Source organism: Vanellus vanellus, assembly GCF_965231255.1.
Source record: "Vanellus vanellus genome assembly, chromosome: 3".
In the NCBI taxonomy this organism is placed as follows: domain Eukaryota; kingdom Metazoa; phylum Chordata; class Aves; order Charadriiformes; family Charadriidae; genus Vanellus; species Vanellus vanellus.
This window is the reverse complement of record NC_138907.1, coordinates 11,951,642-11,973,363: the sequence shown is the minus strand read 5'-3', so window position 1 is coordinate 11,973,363 and position 21,722 is coordinate 11,951,642. Positions and strand designations below refer to the sequence as shown.

Below are 21,722 nucleotides of genomic sequence, written 5' to 3'. Positions count from 1 at the left end.
CTTATGTTCCCCATTAACCCAGAAGGGGACTGGAGTAATTTTTAGGTTCGCAAACCAGAACTGACATTGGAGCTGTCGCTCCTCCTGCCAGTGGGTGTCTTTTCTTTAGCACTAACGCAGGCACAAGGCTGCAGATTTATCTGACAAACATGAGTGGCGTTTCAGCTGAACTGGTCTTAAGGTTTGTTTCGGAACAAACACCTCTGCTTTTTTGGATGGGTTGCTAAAAGAGACCGTTTCAGGCACTCTGCAGACTCTGGAAGACATTGACCTTTCTTTCCTTGGACTCAATTCACATTTTTCACTTCATGGTCATGTGGGATTATCATCTGTAATTGAAAGTAAAAGTGTAGATTTTGCACAAGAACTCAATTACATGGCAAATTCTGTGGCTGAGAAACTAGAGAATATATTCAGTCCTTATTAAACGTTATTTCTGAAATGAATGTTAATTAAAGAAGGCTGAAGACACAGGCTGGCTGGCTGAAGACAAACAGAACAATCTCAGACCGTTGCAATGACAATGTTTCCCCCAATGGAGACAGAACGGATGGCTAGTCTTACTCAGATTGCACCTCTTGAGAGGACGATTTATAATGTACAAGACAGGAGAAATTTATTTGCTAACATATGGAAAACATTTATGGGCTCTACTGAGGATCTGGAATTAAAGAAACACAACTACACATTGTTAAAACTTCTAAACGGAGATTTCATTTTAGAAATAAGCATTTTTCGCCTCAAGTCAGTGACATTTATTTCTATACACTTTTGCTTTCCGCCCTGTCAGGTATCAGTTTCAGAACAAGGGTTTGTATAGATTCATCTAGTTGCTGTAGGTCTAATCCACAGGAAAATTATTAGATGGCAAAGTCCTGCTTTTAAAGATATAACCCATGCTTTAAAACAACAGATATACTGTAGGGATGGAGCAAGGTACTGCTGCCCAAATTGTTGTCTCAGTACCACAACTTACAGTGATGGAGGAGATAAGGCTACCGACACCAGTGATGCTTCCCAAGCAAATGCTGACAAATGCTCACGCAGCCACAGCTGCAGATAATTCACCCCCTTAAAAACAAAAACACCCCCACCTTCTGGTGCAAGAAAATGATCCTCCATTAAGCCACACAAGACCACAGCCTGAGAGAGAGCTCTGCCTTCTGGGGCAAACCTTCTCTTCCCCATGTAAATAACTTGCTGGATGCCCAGAAGGGTTGCGTGCTGGCTGACAAATAAACGAAATGGATGATGTACGAGTTGCACACACAAAAATATGCACACAGTCATCATCTCATAGACCCGTATTGAAGCTAACAGGATCAGGGACACTATAAAAGCCCCGTGCCAATCAATATCCAACAGCTGTATCAGGGTCAGTGCTTGTAAGTAACGAGGGTGGTTGTTTTAAAGCTGGTACCATTACATTGGTGCAAACATCAGTGCTGACGTGCAAGATGAAGCTGGGGTGGCCATCTGTAAAGCAGTGTAAGAAATGTGAAGTTTTGGACCGCTGTGGTTGAACAGACTGAAACATTTTCAAGGAGGGGCAGGATCTCAGGCCAAATATTTGAGGCAGTGGTGACGGCTGGGATTTTCAGAGATGGGTAAGTGACTGATTAAATGACTCAATCATGCAGATGCTTTTGAAAATTCTGCCGCACGCAGTTAGGTTTATTCATGCATGTGTGGGAGAGGGGGAGGACTGTGAAGATTTTAATAACTACTTTAGGAAATAAAAAAGAACAAATGTACTTTCTCTTTAAAACAGAGCAAAAAAACCCCAAACCCAAAAAATCCACTGCTGCGGCCGGGGAAAAGCATTTACCGGAAAGTTGTAAAGAAGTTTTGTGTGTGACCAAATGGACTATGATACACAAGTCAAAAAAGAAACGCAAAGAAAGAATGAAACAGAAGGGTAAGAATAAAACATATCACAGCCCTATCAATTTCTTCCAGTCTAAAACCCCTCCACACTTCTGGCTTATTATGCAGACTTCATACTCCACCATCACCTACCAGATAAATGGGAAGTTGAGAGCTTCTAAGAGCTTAAGGACTGCAGGAAAAGGAGAGACTTCATCTCGGGACAGCAAAGAAAAATTGTTTGGGGAAAAAGATGCTCCTAAAGGTTGTTTTTTCAAGTATGACAACACACCTGCCTCAATGCGACAGCTTGACCAACGGCATCACACAAGCTACCACCATTGGTGCAGTCCCTCTCACCACTCTGGGGGTCACACAACCCTCGTGTGGATGTCCCCCTGGATCCTAACAAGGTGCTGACTGCAGCTGAAATTTCCCTCCTTGCTAATGCCATCAAGTATCTTGTTCCTCCTCCTCCTCCGATGAGCATCCTACCGTAAATATCTGCACAGCGGGGGGTTAATCTGTCACCTCCCTGGGGTCAAGTAGGGGGGAAAAAAATCTCTCGCAGCTTTGGCTCTTCACTTTGAATGCAGGAGTTTGAGTGACTTTGATGCAGCTGGAGCACCATTCATCCAACTTTTCCAATGTAAAGCAACACCTATCTAAAGGCAACAACTTCTTCCTCCCAGTAAAAAAAGCACCCTACAAGTTTAAAAATCAACACTCAGCCACAAGGTCGAGATTGCACAGAAATACAAGAGCACTCCCAGGTCCCTAAGCATCAGCCAATTGGATTTTAGCAAAAATATCCTTTCTGTTTTCCACAGGCTTCTTTTCACTGCTTTAACACGGAGTATTTCCACATCTAACTCAGCAAGAGCTGTGCTTGCCTAAGACGTGTTTCAACGGTTGTCCCCTTTCTGATGAAAAAAAGAGCCACATGCGAGTCCATCATGACATCCAGTCCCAGCTGGTGAATTTGGGGACAAAACAGCACAAATTGGTAAATTGGTGCCCCCCCCCCCCCCGTCCCGTCCCATCCCAGCCCAGCGCCTATAAATCACTTCTGGCAGGTAGTTGGGAAGCAGCTGCTAATGATAGTTTTGCTGCTGAGTGCAGGAAGTCACCTTTTAACCCTGCCTGCTGTTGTTTGTCTCCTGGAGCTGGGACAAAAGGACAGACGCGGACAACATGCCAGCCGTCGGGAGGATCCGGTCAAAACGCAGCAGGGAACCTGCCCTGGTCCCATACCAGTGAAACATCCTCCTTTCAAAAACACCTTTTGGCTTCGGGTGCTTCCCAGTGCCTGTTTTCAACCAGCTTGATGCAGAACCTCAGTTTTCCCTTGTTCACCCTAAAGATGCAAGGAAGCATCCCAAAGATGACTTTAATTGAGTTTGCTGCTGCTGTGCTGAGGATGTCCCACCTTCCACTCTCCTGCCGTCCAGTTCCCACCTGCGCCACGGGACAAGGACGGCGTTTATAATATAACTAACACATGTACATGTGTGTGCACAGGGGATTGTGATCGGAGCTGAGCAAATAAATTTAATAAGACAAAGTATTTGTTGTGAGCGTCTTGTTTTCAGTCCGTAGAGTATCTGTGATCGGATTACAATTTCATCTGACCTTTTTTTTTTTCTTCCCCCTTTTAAAGTGTGCATATGTGGCAGGGAAAGTAGCTTCTTCATCTTCAGGAAAGCTCCGAAACACATTGTAGACATTACCACAAATTAAATACGAGCAACTCACTCCTATTTAAGTCACTGATGGTTAGGTAGATGGCCCGCTACTGTGCTTTTCTCCAGCTGAAAAACACTTGTTTGAACTTTCTACATTTCATGCACAGGCGAAACACTTTTTTGTTGGCTTTTGTTAACAATTGCAATTCAAAATCTTACTTCCTACAGTATGCACCTGAGTAGCAGCCACCCACTTGAGTTTGTGGGAAGCTTCTCAAAGAGAGAGAGAGAGAGGTATTAAGAGGTGTGCGTACCACTCAGACCAAGCCATAGGAAATTTGAGAGTTATTATTCACTCACTTCTAGCCCTGACAACATCTGCTCTGCCACACTTTTCACGTGGCGACGGGAGGCCAACAGAAAGCCAAGGCTTTACCTTCTGTAGAGGATGTACTTCCATCAAATAAAACACACCCACTGGCCAAACATGATGATGGCTGGAAGCCAACCCCAAGGCATAAAAGAGAAAAACCCTTTTCAACCTGACCATGTGAACTGGAGTGTAAAGAACTCATTGTAAAACAACCTTGGTTGAGATGTACTTACTGTGAAGACATCATCATCGCCAACCTCAGCCTCGTTGTGAAGCGTTGATGAGGAAGTTGTAGACCCTAGCGGAAAAAAAAAAAAAGCACAACAGCTTTTTAAAGGCATGGCACCCCTGTGCAACTATTTTTTTATTAAGCTGGTAAATATGTGGATTCTCACAACTTTGTACATTGTAGATGTCTAAAAGAGTGGCTCAAATTAAGGAAGACAAACCCATCTACCGGTAGCTGGGTTGGAAAGGAAAAATCTGAAAGTGTTTTTTGACACGCAACTGCATGGCTGCCAATGCTAATCAACTATGTTAAAAATAGCGGTTAACATTTCCAATCACGGAAGACGTTCATTTCTGAAGAACAGTAAAGCTACGTACTAATCAGTGCTCAAGACCAGATCCTCAGCTGTCAGGAAACCATATATGAGTTGTTCTTCACATATTCCCTAAATCTGGGGGGAAAATGACTTTTTATTTAAAAAAAAAAAAAACCTCACTCAGACAATGAAGAGTTAGGTGGTGGGCAGTGGGGAGGGTGGCACACGCCGTGGCTGAACTTGGCAGTGAAGTTTATGCTGTGGCTAAGTAGGGGTGTCCCCTCTCCCCATCCGAGAGTCCTAGACCCCCTTCCTGGCTGGCTTTAACCTCCCCATGAGGCTGCTAAGAAGCTGTGGTGGTGGGAGAAACCCCAAGTCAAAGGCATTTCTTTTTTTTTTTTTTTTTTTTTTTTTGATGTAAGCCCACTGTTAACACTGAATTAGGGCCACATCACATCCCTAACTAACACAGTTGAACTGTTTGTACCACCTTCATTCTGGAAATTTTTTAAAATCACGCGCTTTATATAACACTATCCGCACCAGCCTTGGCTGCTCTCAGCTGCATCATCACGAAGATGTGCAGAGCTAAGTGCGAAAGCCTACTTAAAACACTAACGCAAAAACATTCGTGCCATTTGCCACATTAGCTTTAAAAGCAAAAAATCCAGACTTTCTATAGAGCTGCACAAGATTCCTACACTTGTGCACGAAACTTCTATACTTCTGATGCTATAGGGAACAAGCTATTGGTTAAATATTAATAGCAACGATTCTAATAAAGCAGCGATTTCATGAAGTGAAGCTTCAAATGCGCATGGTTGTGCTTTGTATTACCCGCTAAGCTTGGTCAACTACCTGAACAAAATATGCACAATAAATGAAATCCTCTGCCGATGCTCTTTGTGCACAAGCCAGTTATTGTTTTTCATTCAGAAAGCCTTATTTGGAAGTTAAGGAGGAACACATTCATGAGGATCCGTCTGTGCTGTTAATGGGACAAATATAGATTTGCTGATTTTGAAGACTCTGAGATACAGCAGAACTTCATTTTAAATACCTCCACTGTAAAATGGATCAGAAAGAGCAGAACGGGAGTTGCCATGTAGCAGCACCTCCAAGATACTACTCAATACAGCTGAGTTATTGTCTCCTTGAAACTTCGCACAATCCCGTGCCACTTACATAAAACATCACTCATGACTCAAAATGCTTCCCAGTTTTAGCAAGCCTGAAGAAGAAAGCGGAAGGCCTTCTTCACATTAATGGCACATGAAAAAGCAAATTAATAACCAGTTGAGAAGATCCTTCCTCTAACGGATGAGGTATTTACCAGGAAAGAGCTCCGGGGGGTTAATTCTAGGATCTACCATTGCCATGTTAAAGCAAGGACAGGGCATCCTGTCTTACAGAGCAAATGTACTCCAAAAGAAAACACATGTGTATATATATTTGAGCTAGTATCCCCCCAAAATAGTACCATTTGTATATAAAACTATCCTGGACGCACTGGGTGAGAAGGAGAAAGGCTTTGGACCACTATGGTTCTACATAAATTAGTATGGTTAGAAAAAGTGAAAAACAAAAACAAAAAAACCAAACAAACAAACCCCAAAATCAAAAAACTCAGGAAAAATCAAATTTCATTAAAATAAAGTACTATTGAATTATAGCTGTATTATGATTGCCTGATTGCAATGAAATGTGAAAAGGAAAAATTTATGACAACTTCAAAGCACAGGCAATTCAAACGCATTTTTTACAGAATTAAAAAAAAAAAACAAACAACACAAAAACACAACAAAGTCTTCAAGAACTAACACTCAACTAAGAGGATGCAGACAGAACTAATTACTGAAAAAAAAAACCCAAAACAAACCAAAGTTTTACTCAACTCCAGGCAGGAATTCATACCGTGATTTAACAAAGATTCAGTAAGATGAGATTGTGCTGTGTATAGAGAAGAGCCTGGGCTGTCTGAGTTGCCATTGCTAGCGTGGTATCCAAGTCTATCAAAAAAAGCCATAATAACAGACTCGATGATAATTAAGGAGGGGAAGTCTGGACAGACTAGGCCAGACGGGACTGGAAAATACTTGGACTGAAATCCCTTCTCTCCTTAAGGGATGAGAAAACTCAGTTCTTGAAAGTAAGCTGGGGCTTGCTCAGCACAAGGTAAGTGCCCGGCTACACTTGGACACGTGCACTTTAGACATCCAAGCCCAAGAACTGATTTTAAACCCACCCCTCTTCCCAACTCCGTGCTTCAAAACCCCCTTCCCCACTCTCCGGAAGGTGGAAGTGGCATCTCCCATGTGTCACAGTACCTTCAATGAGGTCCTCGATGGCTTTCCTCACTCCTCTGTCGAAGGCTCGAGCATCGGCGGGGCTTTGAAAAGTGAGCCCGAACTTTCTGTTGTCGACTTTCCAGTGGTGGAAGGTGGGGTTCGCCTTTGTGTACACCAGGTCCTTCTTCACAAAGCACTCCAGCACCACCTGGGAGGGCACGAGCCCCAAAAGAGGAGCAAAGTCACTTTTCCCACCCCAAGGACACAGCCGGCACCGTCTCAGCCCAGACCCAAAAGCAAGCCAAGTCACGCCTCGCATAGGGGAACATCCTTCCCTACCAAATGATGACTAATAAACACCAGACACTGTCATTGTTCTCACAGCCATCGCACGTACATCTCTTGCTTGTGCTTTGAGTAGGTGCCTCCTTGCTACCCCAGGAGGCTATTTTGGACCCAGACCCAGCATGGCACAGGTTACAGGTAGCGGAGGCCCAGGTGGAGGGAGAACCTCTTCCCTCAGTAATTTTGCTCAACAGAAATGTTATTTGCCAGCAGATCTAGGAGGTGCTGGAATAACACCCTCACCCTTTTTTTCCTCCCTCACCCACAGCCAGGCACTCGTCTTAAGCTTCGCTTTGCCGAAAGCCATCTCTAGGGGGATGCTCAGGGAGAACAGGAATGACTTGTAGGTCTTACCTCGTCCCCCAAAACCCTAAGCAGGGCTCCAAAAGTGTCAAAAAAAAAAAAAAAAAAGGGCATCCTAAGCAAAACAATATTGCAAAAGACAAATTGGACTTGAAACAGCTTTAAAACAGCAGTCTTTTTGAAAGCAATGTCACGTCTGACTCAAATAATGCCTTTTTTTTTTCCCCCCAAATGCTGAGTTCACAGAGCCTGTGCAGGGAGTGTATTTTTAAGCTAGTCCATCTCTTCACAGGAGCGAATTTCAGAAGGATCAAATATATAGAAACGAGATAAACTACAACATCTAAAACAGACCCTGGAACTAGAGGAAAGGCTTTATTAATTTGATTTGTGTGGGGAAAGAAGAGAGCTCCTTTTTAGATAAACAGCTACCAGGAGAAACCCACTGTGTCAATTCATAAGAGACAACTTGTCTTTATAGTCTCACTCTGCTCGTTCAAACCTTGAACGGCACGCAGCATAAATAATTCATGGCCGTTTTAAAGGTTTGCACTGCATTACTCAGTGCAATGTGACTGGCTTCATGGGTTCTTTACACTTCAATTCACTTCTCGCGTACCTCTGCTAGGTCTTAAGAAAAAAAACACAAAAAAACGGGCCCTTTTTCAATCACCAAAGGGAGCCTTTGCACACAGATGTTGAAAATTTACCTGCTCCTTCCAGGTGGCAGCATGACAACCTAGATAGCAAAAAATGGCAACTCTAGATGAGGATGGGTTTGTTTTGTACTATTTGCACATGTCTGGTTTTTTATGTTTAAAAAAAAAAAAAACTTGCACAAGAATACAATAGCAATAGACTTGGGAAAATTCTCATTATAAGAACAGACAAAAGTTGAATTAGGTTCTATTACCAGTTTGTCTTTCTGCCTTTCACCATGGATTAGAAATCCACTTCTTCCATTGCCCTCTGGGTACGTGACCTTGCAGACGCCAACTCTACTGAGACCGCCTCCTTCTTGTGGCAACCATCCCCCACTGGAGTCATCTCGGGTCATAACCACAGCTTTGACTCGCACAATATAGCTGTCACTGCAATGGTAACAAAACAAAAAACAAAACAAAACAAAACAAAACCTTCTGTGAGCATCACACCATCTCTCCAGAGTGTTTTTCTTGAAGGCGGTATTTAGGCAGCACTGGTCTGGTCCCACACACAGTTTCTGCCCAGGATGGAAGTCCACCTCCATGATGGATGATCTTAACCACCCAAGCCACCACAGGAAAGACACCCATCAAACAGCAAGGGAATGGCTCTGTTGGGTTTCCAAATACCAACATACAGACCAAACAACCCATGGTCCCAGACACCCTGTACCTCGTACCGCTGGGGACAGGGACTGAGAGGGGGTGTTGCATAGCTACCCTGCTAATACCCACATGGAAATGTTTTGGGGCATCGCATCTCTAAAGTGTTGATAGAACATGTGGAGCTCAAATAACCCATGAACAAAGTGTTTCGAGGTTTTTGAGATCAATTTAGTGAAGTGGGCTTTGGAAGATGACACTCAAATCCACCTGCAACTGGGACAGCCTTATGGGAAAAAAAAAAAAAAAACAAAACCAAAAGCGTGGCTCCAGCTGGCACCTCAGATGAAAGGAGATGGGAGTAATCTCAGCTGAGGTCAACACGACCACACCACATCCCTATAAGAGCTCCGCCAGCATTTCAAGGGGCTTTCAAAGGCGGCACGTCATAACCTCACAAGAAGCTATTCTAGAAGCACCTGAGATATTTGGGCATAATCCAGGTGCCCGTTGCAAGGGGTCAAAAGAGTCCCCGCAGTAGGAGGCTCTGCTTCCCCAGGCCACTGCCTGTACCCTTTCCACAGAGCAGTTGCTCCAACATCTGCTGGGCACATCACCAGGCAGGGGGCCATTTGGGAGCAGAAAGGCCACTACAGGACGTAAGCAAAAGCCATGCATCTCGTATGGGACACGCAACAAACTCCAAGCTAAAACAGGTTATCTCCAACCCAGAGCTTCTGGGAAATACCAAAATTAGCTTTACTGTCCTCACACTTCTGCTGAGTCCCAGCTCGGTGTAACCTGTCACACGTTAAGACATGGATTAACCCAGTGACTGCTCAGGAACAGCGCCAATGGCTGAGACACCCTCACGGGGAGGTCACCATGCCATGGTTAGATGTCAACCACGCACAAACACAGCACTGCTGGCTGCAGAGCTGCTGAGACACCCACCAGTGCCTGCAAATGTGCCGCAGAGCGCTCAAACCTGGGCAAAACCAGGAACATCAATGGGGCTAAGAAAATGGACGTGAAAAGAAAATTGCCCAGGAATTGTCCATCTCTGGACCACTAGGTGAGCTCACCAGAAGAAAGCTCAACCTGCAGAGGACTCCAAGAGGAGATCTTTCAAAACAACTGGTATCATCCTTTAGGGAATCAGAACGGGCCCTTTCTATTCAAAATTACAAGCAGCAGTAGCTTTCTTCACCCTGCACCAGGTAAAACAGCCTCTTCTTTCCAGGTAATATTTTGGCATCACTTTGGTAATCTGAGTGCTATTATTTGAAGTCTGAGTTGCCTTTTCTCTAATACGACCAGATTTTATTTAATACCTAAGCAAGCAGCCTCATAGATCCTACTTGAAGGCAGTTTTGAGGACAGACCAAGGGAGGCGGCAAGCATCTTCTGGGCAGAAGTGGCTGGAACCAGCTAATCCCTTCCGCAGCTGGACAGACCTTGCAAAATACACGCCGCAATTTCCCCTTCACTGCCTTTATTTTATGGATACACCAAATTTCTCACCAGACCTACACGATGAAGACAGTACAAAGATGCTTAAGGTTCATCCCCTATTGCTCTGAGGACCTTGCACTGGCTGATAAAAAGCTTTTCAGCATACTCAAATACGCGTCCCATAGCACAGCTGACACATGCAAGGCATTCACAGAACTGAGAAACAACATTTTAAAGAATATTTTTGCTCTTGAGTCCTTAAAAGCAGCATCCTGGTACAGGAAACAGGGCAAGCGCATCTACAACCAGATCCAGTTACCTTTTTATTTTCTAATGAAAACCCCATTTCTAGATTTTGCCACTGGCAACTTTAATCTCTTGGCTTCCTGATGCTCAGAATTAAGCAAAATACTTCAGCTAATTTCCTACTGTGCAAAAATCGAGCTGCTTCCATCCAAGACAATTTTTGTTTTCTTCTTTGTACCTTTCCTGTATGGTCTATAACGATTAGCAATTAACAGATAAAGAAAAAAGAAAGCCAACTATACATTTCTATATAGTTGTCCTGTTCCCCAAGCATCCTTTCTGGACTTATGTTTAACTCTTCTCACTTCTGGGGAACTCCCATTAAATTTCAAGCTCTCTTCTGAAGTCGGAGCTGCTCAATACGACCTTCCTTCCCATTCTCCCGCAAAGTCATCCACACGAACGAACTGCTGCTTCTCCTTCCATGCTTGAAAACTGCTACCAGCAATATAGCTTCCTGCAGGATTTACCATTCACTTTTACGGCTACAGCCAGAGCCTTCGGCTGTCCCAAAGGTAACGCTGTCTTCAGTTACTCTGATGCAGGAATCTTCCACGTAAAGAAAAATTAAGCAAGCAGCAGCTACTCAGTACTTTGTGATTTCTACCAATTATTTGTGTGTTTCCATCACCTCTCGGTGATTTCTCTAGGCTCGTAATTATGTTTGAAAACTAGTGGACACTTACACATTAAATTTAGGTCCCTCAACTACTACCCCTGCCCATTATAATCACAATCTGATGGGGTGCAGAGCCATATGGTTTTCATAGAATGGTTTCGGTTGGAAGGGACCTTGAAGATCATCTAGTTCCAACCCCACTGCCCTGGGCAGGGGCACCTCCCACTAGACCACAGAATGGTCAGGGTTGGAAGGGACCTCTGGAGATCATGTAGTCCAACCCAGGTTGCTCAAAGCTCCGTTTAACCTGGCATTGAACACCTCCAGGTATGGGGCAGCCACAGCTTCTCTGGGCAACCTAGGCCATTGTCTCACCACCCTCAGAGTAAAGAATTTCTTCCTAATATCTAATCTAAATCTGCCCTCTGTCAGTTTTAAACCGTTACCCCTTGTCCTATCACTACATGCCCTTGCAAAAAGTCACTCTCCAGCTTCTCATCTCCAGCCCCTCATCTTCATATCCACACCGATGCAGTGACCTACGGCTCTTACAACCTCTGCCACCAATTTCATCTACACGTCCAACAGCTCTATGACTAGACACGACACCTATTAGGGGAAAAGACAGGTGCTTTGTTAACTCAAAACTGCTGCTTCCACTTTTGAGTGGCATTTTTTGGAAGTCAGCATCCTCCCCCAGAGATGCCTTGTGCACCTGGTTCAAGCTCTTGGAGATGGGTGAGAAGATGGACGGGATTTGGACCAGGGCTTGGCAGTTGGCATCCGCCTGCATCCAAGATGCTACTGTGATGCCGGAGGGTCAGGGACTGGGGGGCAAATGGGTGGGGAAACAAGCTGGAATAGCAGTTTTTTTGACCCAAACAGAGTAATCTAGTAATTCATTTTAATGGAAAGCAGATGGACAATCTGCTGGCTTTTCAAGAATATGTTAAATAATATGAACTTAAAGGAACCCGAGCGTAAAGTGAAAGGTTAAAATTTTACTCCTTTCTTCATTACTCACCGCATTTGTCTGTCAGCCCCAAATACCCAGGAGAACACCATATAAACTGCGTTTCTCCCAACCTGAAGAGCCACCTCCTGAAGTATATCACACCAGAAAAGTTACTTTCCAGCTCCCTACCACAGCAAGAAGACCTCTGCTCCCCTATTAGGAAAGGACCTTGCCCAGCAGAAGGGTTCACCTTTGGCAAGGTACGCAGAGCTCTGGCTCCATTAACGTCATCCCTTGGCACGCTTTTCTGCACGACCAAAAGTCACCGGTGACGTTGCCCTCCCTGGAGAGCCCCGTCCCTACTCCCACCCAGGAGCCACGTGCAACCTATGTCAAGGGATTTAGGGAAAAGAAAGAAAGAAAGAAAGAAGGTGGTTAATGCTTCTTAGGGCTTGGCAGCTTGGATTAGTCACTGGACCAGCACTCAGAAGCTGCACGTTGAATTTTCAAGGCGACGTGCCACTTCCTTCAGTTTTCTCTGTGAAAATCTTGCCTGCCGTTTCCAACCGCAAGCCTAGAATAGGCAATGCTTCTTTCCCTCATGCCAGTGTTGATAAATACTTGGGAGGTACTCAAATATTTCAGGTCCATATAAGGACCTTGCTTCCTTCGCGTAAAAGCTGTTTATTTTCTGTGCTATTTAATTTTACGCGACCACACCGAGGCTCTGGCTGGTTGCAAGGGCTCAAAATCCTCCGCTGCGAAGGAGCCATGGACAAATCCCACACGCGTGTCACTGCTTCGGTGCACTGAGGTTCTTGGAGCGAAACCACCATGTTTCAAGTCAGTCCCCCTGCATTTTCATCACCGTAACTGTGCAATTCGACTGTTCCCAGATAAATGGTTAATGAGGTACATGAAAATATTTGGGTCGTTCCCATTAATGAGATATAGACTGCTGATGAAATTAGATAATGCAAGTCTTTCATAGAGTTAAAAATGATACTGCTAAAAAAAAAAAAAAAAAAAAAAAAATACCCGCAGCAGCCTTAGTTCCCCTCATTTTTATTGGCTTCTTAAACTTTAAGACCACTCTAATTGTCGAGTTTATGGCCTATGTGCTCTGCGTTTCATGCAAACTACTCTTAATTATGCTCTTAAATGGAATACTTTGCTATCTTAACTCTACAGATTTGTCTTCAGCAGCCTTAAAAGCTTGGGAGGAAAAGTATCTGGAGGGATTACCCAGCTGCATGGCAAGCGGCCAGTGTGTTCCCGGGGCTGCTTCAGGTTGTCAGCCCGCCCCACCCAGAGCCAAAAAAACCATAATGAACTTGGGGAGCAAAGGTAGCACCGAAAACCACGTGCTTGTTTTTACTGGAAGGAAAAGGAGCTTTAAAAATTATAGCTCATGGGTGTGCGTGTATATATACATAAAAATAATTAAAAATAAGAGTGTGTGTGCATAATTGCTACTCTGAAGGATATTGAGATTTTTCCTAAACAAGAAGCGACTGACTGATTACTTTTGTGATAGTTGTACCACAGTTGCATTACCTATAGTTTAATTTTTACAAAGCATTTGTGTCTAAGATAGAGGTGACGTCCAAGGCGGATTAAATAAGTGCTTTCCTCCAGCACGCACCAACCACATTTTAAAACGCGGACGACAGCATCCAGTGCTCTCCGACACGAGCCACATCGCTTACAGCAACCGCACCACTGCGGAAGCAACGGGGGACAAAGCGCAGCAACCGTGTTGTACGCCTGGCATGGGCTTACAGATGCAATCCCACATCCAGGACTACATGGCAAATAATTCCTTCGTTAGTTGAGGCTTTAATTTTGCCAGTGTCTTTGTAAAAGGAGGGTTGAAGAATGCAGCTCCCTTCCACCAGCCGCTCTTCTTTTCCCCTTTGCTTCAAACACAGCAACTGGAAGTACCATCTGAGAGGTATAAAAATCCAAAGGGGGGGGGGGGGAAGTAGTCTAACCCACCACATTTACTACTTTTGAGTCACATTTGGCATCTAAAACACTTCCTGCGCACCCTCCGTAATTCAATAATATTTTTTCCTCTAGCCAGTTGTCCAAAATATAAACTTTCACGCTAATGCAGCCATACGGCACTTTGATATTTTCCTCCCTTCTCAACTTTGCAGCTTACAAGGCCAAGAGAGATTCAGGTCTCAGACAGAAAGGTCATTGCATTAAACGGGCTTCAAAAATACGGACTGCTGTCTTTAACACACCAACGTTCCCAGATTTCAGGGAAGAGCCAAAATGACAGCAGGAGGTGGCTAATGCACCAGTGGGAAGAGGTCAGGGCTGTTTAGCTGAAACGACACCGGTCGCTTAAACTTAATCTGAACCATTTGGATCCATGCAAATTTAACTTTACGACTACAGGGGCATAATCCATCTTTGGCTGAGCTGGATGTATTTCACAGCACTTTTATTTTGCCCACCATCCCTGCCCCAGCGACTCCGACAGCTGGAGTTTGAGCCCTCCCATTCTGCCCAGGTGACTGCTGGAAATTACATTGCAAGGATCCTCTCTGGAGCTCATCCCGCGGACAGAAAGCAGCAGCATTTTAATGGAAGTCATGAAAAACTGCTATTTTGGGAGTCCCGCTTTCTCAATCTGATGCTTGGTTTATGAATCTTCTAGCAAGGGTGAAATATCTGCAGATCACACCAGCATTTTCTTCCTCAAACCCCTAACTTATTACTTTGTTAGAAAGAAAACCTCTGAGCGCACGGAGCCACAGCAAAATAAAGCTGGTATTTCAACACCTTTTACATTTCTGGCAGGTTTGAAGATTTTTCATTAAATATCAGCAAGAAAAAAAAATACACAACAAAAAACCCCACAACAAACATGGAAAACCTCCCAAAAATTTTCCTTGCCCCTCACCTCTGCATCACCGCAGGAACACAGAACCACCACATCTATAACCCATCTCCAGTATAGCAAATTCGCAACCTGTGTTTTTCTGTCTTTCAAATCCAATACTGACAGAATGAAAAGGTTTTCTGGGAAATCTGGGGTTCCACCTGGTCAGAATAAATACAAGAGGATTCAATCTCTGCATGCCATGCACCAGTGATGCTGTCCGAGTCCTGCAGTACATCTGTCCTGTGGTGCTTTACCTTAAAGCAATACTAACCTTACAAGCTCAGTTTCGGACTTTTCTCTCTCTTTCAACAAAAGGAGCAAACTTTATGGGCTACTAGCATTTCTGAAGCGGAAAGGAGTTTCTCTTCCAACTCCTCAATTCACACCCGGCTGCTGAACTGCGTTGGGCAGCACATGTTCACCTTGTACACTAGCCATTTCATGGGGAAAAAAAGGGAAAAAGTACTGTATTAACTCCAAGATCACTGTTAGCTGCAGCTGGGTGATCTCCCAGATGGACCGCGAGGGGTCTGGATGTGGCAGAGATGCTCAAAGGCTCAAGTGCCTTCAACCTTCAAAAGTTTTTCGTCTTAGATGACACACAGCCTCACGCAAGCAGCACAGCTCCAGGAGGCTGGGGCAAACTCCAAGAAGTACGTTTTGATTTTATTTTTAATTCCTTGACGCCTTTATGGCTCTACCACAGCCCTAAAGAGGGGCCAGGTCCTCCACGGCCAGTGCCCAGCAGGCCTGGGTTGGTTTCCAGCACTGCAACCCATCCGAAAAACCTCCCTAAGAAAGATTAATAGCAGGTTTTTGGTTTGTTTTGGGTTTTTTTGTTTGTTTTGTTTTTTTTTTTTTTGTTTTGTTTTGTTTTTTCTTCCCAGAAGGAAAAGGACTTCTCAAAAAACCAAGACACCTGCAACAATCCAGCCGCCCGCCTCCACATCTCCCTTAAACACTGAGGCCACCACGAACAAAGGAACCCTTTCACCAAAGTGTTTGTTAAACATTTGAACTGAAAGAGGGAAAATTTAGATGAGATATTAGGAAGAAATTCTTTGCTGTGAGGGTGGTGAGGCACTAGCCCAGGTTGCCTGGAGGAGCTGTGGCTGTCCCATCCCTGGAGGTGTTCAAGGCCAGGTTGGACGGGGCTTGGAGCAACCTGGCCTGGTGGGAGATGTCCCTGCCCGGGGCAGGGGTTGGAACGAGATGGTCTTTAAAGGTCCCTTCCAACTCTTAAGCATTCTATGGTTTTATGATTTAAGGATGATTTTATTGAGTTTACAAGAAACAGCTCTATCCTACCTTACTCGAATGGGATTTCATAATCCCATAATTATTTCAGATCCTTGCAGGATGTAAATGGAAAGTGGATTTTTATATATATATGTGTGTAAAAAAATACACACATATAAATTTTCTTATATTCCCATATACTTTTTCTTTTTCATATATATATACACACACATTTATATTTTTTAAAATGAGACACACAAAAGCATCAGCTTCTGCCATGAGAATAACTCTCACAGCCTGTTTTTCCAACACAACATCCCAGCTAATTTGGATGCACTGAACTAGGGGACGAGAGCAATTTTCTGCTGCAGATGGGTCCTTCAGCCCCCCCTCCTTACGTATCTGCTGTTAAAATCAGGCAGGGGTAAGACGACCGCTATTCACACGGCTGTGTGAATTCACAGGGTGTTTTAGCCCTCCATGGGCTAAACCTGTTCCTTTTCGACTGGCAGAGCTTCTCCTGCGCCAGGCTTGCCCAGCCATCCCCATGAAGTGCCATACACGTGGGCAAAACCCCAAAGGAACCCACAAGCAGCTTTTTAGCAGGGGAAAAAAAAAAAAAGAAAAATCAGGCTTGAAAACATGCTGATGGGCAAGCAGAGATCCACTGAGGCAGCTCAAGTGCACAGATTTTAAGGGCTACCCCCAGAAATTAGCTTGCTACACAAACAATATTGAATTAAAATGAAAGTCTAAGCATATCAGGGGCGGTTTAATTTACTACTCGTGGCTGTATCTACGTAATATATTGTTGAAACCATGTTAGAGCTATTGAAACCCACAACAAAAGTTGTTAGAAAAACACCCCCAAATCTATCTTTTTTCTAAAAGACAGCAGTGACGACACCCACTGGGATGCGCACTAACGACAAAACTTTTAATGAGCAACCATTTAGTGAAACCTCTTAAAAAAAAATAAAATTAAATTAAATCACAGCGAACCTCCTTCTCACTGGGGAATGGAATTACCTCCGGACCAGCCTCCTCACAGCTTTGCACAGTGGCTGCTTTGTCAGTGATTGCAAATTACAGGTTTGGTGTTTATTTAAAAAAAAAAAAAAAAAAAAAAAGACTTTTCTTCAGAATTGTTTAATGGATCAATTCTACAGTAAATCGTTATAGTTGCACATGTCAGTACATCTCGGAAAGCTGAAAGGAGCAGCAAAACAAAAGTACCGTTTTAATAAGATAATGCATTTAACTAATTTACCCTTTAGCTCATGAAGCCGGCATGCAGTACAGGCAAGAGTTGCACACTCAAGTCCTCCTATTTTCATGCAAGGGTACGAAATATTAACAGATTTCAAGGAAAGCTAATTAGTACTATCATTTACTGTAATGAGAGAGGAAGTTGTTATTGCATGACAGATGGTATTTGTTTTACATCACATGCAAGATAAGCAGAAATCACATAGAAGCTTAGCCAGCCGAACAGGTAGTTGCACGACATCTGCATCCTGAATTAATTTTTTTCTCCCCCTCCCCTGAAAAAAGCCTAATTCCACCGTAATTTTTTCATAACATAAACTGACCACAAACACTCTGTTACTGTTATCCTATGGTAGCTAACAAATGGCAATATTTAGCAAAAATAACGAAACAAGCACAGCAACTGTCTTCCGGCTTTAAAAGCTTTATTGCCCTCCTTATTTCGTAAAAAAACAAAACTAGGGATTTGATACCGCTCGCCAAAAATTAGAGAAATGTAATTGAGAAATCTATTCAATTCACAAGACGATGCTATTGCCACGTGACCCTCTTCCCCATCCAACGAGTTTTTTGCTGTCACACCGTAGACCGCTGTGGTGCCACCAAACGCGCTGCCCAGACAAGGCATCCCCTTACTCCCGAATAACATCCCGTTTTGCAGATTAAGTGCTACCCGTCCTAACGCAATTACATATTACAACGCAAGTGAAAATAACGCAACGGGTCCTTATCTTCAGCTACAGAATCAACAATGCTCCGGAACATAAAAATACTAATGTATGCACACACACATATACACCTAGCATTTCTGAAAAATTCAAAGTTTACAAAGAGAAGAAAAAAAAACAAAAAAACCCCCCCAGAAATTGATCACCCAAAGCAATTTGCAATTTTCCCCCCACTCTCCTCCATTTTGACGAGTGCAGAATGCAACTATATTTATCCCCCTGTAGACATCCTCCGTGACACGTATGATACAACTACAAAAGGTAGACAGTATTTTGCAAATATTAAAAAAAAAAAAAAATAAAAAATTTCTGTGACTCAATTCCAGCTGAATCTAAATCAGAGAAGGGGGGAGGGAATAAGCAGGATAAGTGTGGTCTAAACCTAAAGGGTTTTTAATCTTTTGCCAGGTAAACGCATTTTAAAAAAACAGAATAAAAAGACATTCTTAACTACATCAAAACCAGCATGCCCATTGAGTTTGCCCTCCACCTCTCTTTAAACCTCCCTCCCCCCAACCCCAAAAAGCATCCGGGGAGATCAAGGGAAGCAGATTCATCTATTTTCCTCTCGGTATTTAAGGGAGGGTGCACATTAAACCATTACTTCTGAAGAAAAAAAAAAAAAATTAAAAGTAATCATAAAAGAAAGCCTGCCTTTCACAGAAGAAGTCATACATATTCACTGATAAATTATACGCTGATTTAGAAGATTCAGAATGGCTGTGGGGGTAGATGGGGGGGAGGCAGAGGGGAAAAAAAAAAAACCAAGAGTGAAAAAAATACAAAATTCTACACAGCGAGAGCACACGCACATACCTGCTGGGGGATGCCATCTCCTCTACATTTTACACCCCAATTGCTCCATTTTACCATCGTTGCCACTACCAGGCTTCTGACCCGGCGTTCCAGCTGGCCGCTGCCGAGGGAGCGAGAAAGCGGTGGCTTTTCCCCGCTTGGTGATTCAGTCTCCTTGAGGGATGTACTGCATTGTAGCGGGTGAGTCATCCCAGAGGTATTCTGCATATTACAGCCCTGGACAGACCATTACTCATTCCCAACATCCTCCCTGCACGCACCGACCAAAGATCCTTGCTTCCCCACCCCGGCTATAGGCTGGGCAAAAACAATAATAAAAAAATAATATAATTACGATACAACCTACCATAAACTAATAACGTGGGCGTTGAGCAGTGGCGGGCGGAGGAAACGCGCTGCTGGGAGGTTGTACCAGACCGGTGGGAACGTCACCAGCTCACCCAGGACCGCAAACAGGTCCAAGGTTGAAAGCAGGCGTCATCTCCTCCGGTAACCCCACCTGCGCTTTATTCCCCAAAAGCTGCTCACGCAGCACCACAACCAAGGGTGCAAACAACTCCTCAGGCTTGGGGGAAGCACTCAGCCCTCCCAACGAGCCTGTCTCCATCACAGCTTTTAACAGGATCAGAAAATATTTTCTATTTTGCAACCGGCATCAGCTATAGGTCCTTGTACACCATACCTCTGTGGGCAGCCCACACGACCAAAGCAGCAGCAGCATCCCCACACACCAGCTTCTTTTCAAGCAGTAGGTCTCAAGCACTCTCTCGCTGCTCAGAAACTTTCACAACTGCTTTGTTTAACTCCTCATTCAGGCAGCGTGTGTGTGTCCGTCTGTCCCCCAAAGTTATACGATCTCCCCTGAATGCCCTCTCATTTTTTTTTTTTTTTAAAAGCAGAAATGTTGCTCAAGAACTGCCACAGCACTGACAACAAGAATAAAAACCCGTGACATTGGGACTCTGAAAGCAGCTTCTAAAAATGCTTGCCTGATTTCGGAACTGGTCTACACTGATGATTAGGCAGGAGAGGGGAAGAAAGCTAATTTAGGTGTTTCCAGGCTCAGCTACTTCTGCCTTCCTCAAATCCAAACCATTTCAACTTCAATTTGGGGGGGGGGGGGCGGGAATCCCCTTTTTCTCACAGCGCAGAACAGTGGCTGAGGTGATGCTGCCTGTAAGCATCCTTTAGGAAAGCTGCACCCTGATTTTACAGACGTAATAACCTAAAAATAATAATAATAAAAAAAAATCACACACAATCTTGAAAACTTCAAGCTTGGACCACAGAAACCCTGAGCTGGACACCACTGAGGCTTGAACCCCGTTACAGCGCGTAGACACCAGGCTGCACGGAGGATGCTGAGGACATCCCGAGGCACCAGGACAGAAGCATGTATTTGCTGCTTCTCATGTGTGGGGGGCAGCTGCAAGCACCTATTGGCAGCTTGGTTGGATTTTGTCACGACAGTGGATTTTGTCACGACAGTCCAAAGCCACACTGAAGGCAACAGGCAGAATTTTAAGGTTGTTATAGTGGGGTCAAGCGACAGCTGTGTCTACCCTATTTCAATATAAAACATAAAACCACCCTTAATTTAACAGGCAAAAGGTACCATGTTTTGGTGGAACTGCATTTGCGACCACTGGGTAACTCATTAGTCAGTCAGAGCATCGTGCCATCCAAGTAACGAAAAAAACCAAAATATTTTTAAATAAAAATTTAATCGCACATCCCCAGTCCACAACTGGTCCTCCCCAGATGCTGCACCAGGATCTGCTGCCTCGCTTTCCCCTGTAGCACTGCTTTTACACTCCTGCTCATCAGCTCCAGCCTCAGTTGCCGCCAGCAAGAACTCGGCACACGAGTCCGAAGCAACGTCGGCCAGAAAAATTCAAGCCCTTTTTGCCGCAAGTCCAGTTTCTAAAGTTTTTTCTCCCGAGGGATGGGGGAAGATGAAATTATCCTCCCAGAGTAAGACACAACTATCTTCGAATAAGCTGTGTTGTAATTGTGTTTTTGAAATGATGGCTTGACCGGTTACATCTCCCCAAAGCTTCTCTGTTTTCTCGCCTTCCCAGTGGTCCTCTTGGAAACTCAAAGCACAGCCTGCGGCGGGACTGAGCACTGACATCAGTTGTCTTATGGAGGAGCAGCATTAACAGAGACGATGCTGTCATCACACACCCAAAGACGGATTTATAGGGAAAAGCCATCAGGCTGTGGAGCGTGGAATGTGCAGCGTGGCAGGGCGGCTCTCGGCTCACGTGGCCAGGTTGAGCCACAATCTGAGTATTTTCTGCAGAATCACCTGTTTGCTGGTGTGTCGGGAGCTGGGAGAAAAAACACTCTGCGCATGAAAATGTAAGACACAGAGAAGCTCTCCATCACAAACGTCACAGCGTGCTCCATCCACAGGGATGCAACCGGAGCAGGTCATGCCCTGGCTTTACATCTACACCGAGAGATGCTGTTGTATCAGGCAAGAAGAAGAACCACCACCTAATTTGGTTGGCTTCAAGCCCTACTCCCAAGGGTTTTCTCCAAAGGGAAGCGCATATCAAGCCACCGGATAGTCATTAGCATCAACCGAATCACTGGCTGGGTTCTCACTTTTGCAAATGTTCTTTAAACTTAAGGATAAGCTAACAAACCTCAGCTCCAGGGCTGGCAATGCTGCCATGCTTTCGATTTATTTATTTCCCCTTAAGGTCTGCCCTGTCC

The 21,722-nt window shown here is 44.3% G+C and overlaps 1 protein-coding gene across 1 annotated transcript in view; it reads right to left on the bottom strand.

Moving 5' to 3' along the window:
* The window catches only part of SPRED2 (sprouty related EVH1 domain containing 2), a gene marked incomplete at its 5' end in the record, with an annotated part of 67,926 nt that overhangs the window by 19,005 nt on the left and 27,199 nt on the right, over positions 1-21,722 (bottom strand). Inside the window, 4 exons of the mRNA XM_082480227.1 lie at positions 4,158-4,222; positions 6,797-6,965; positions 8,319-8,496; positions 10,944-11,022. Of these exons, the coding sequence (XP_082336353.1) occupies positions 4,158-4,222; positions 6,797-6,965; positions 8,319-8,496; positions 10,944-11,022 (491 nt within the window). The remainder of the gene's footprint in view (positions 1-4,157; positions 4,223-6,796; positions 6,966-8,318; positions 8,497-10,943; positions 11,023-21,722) is intronic.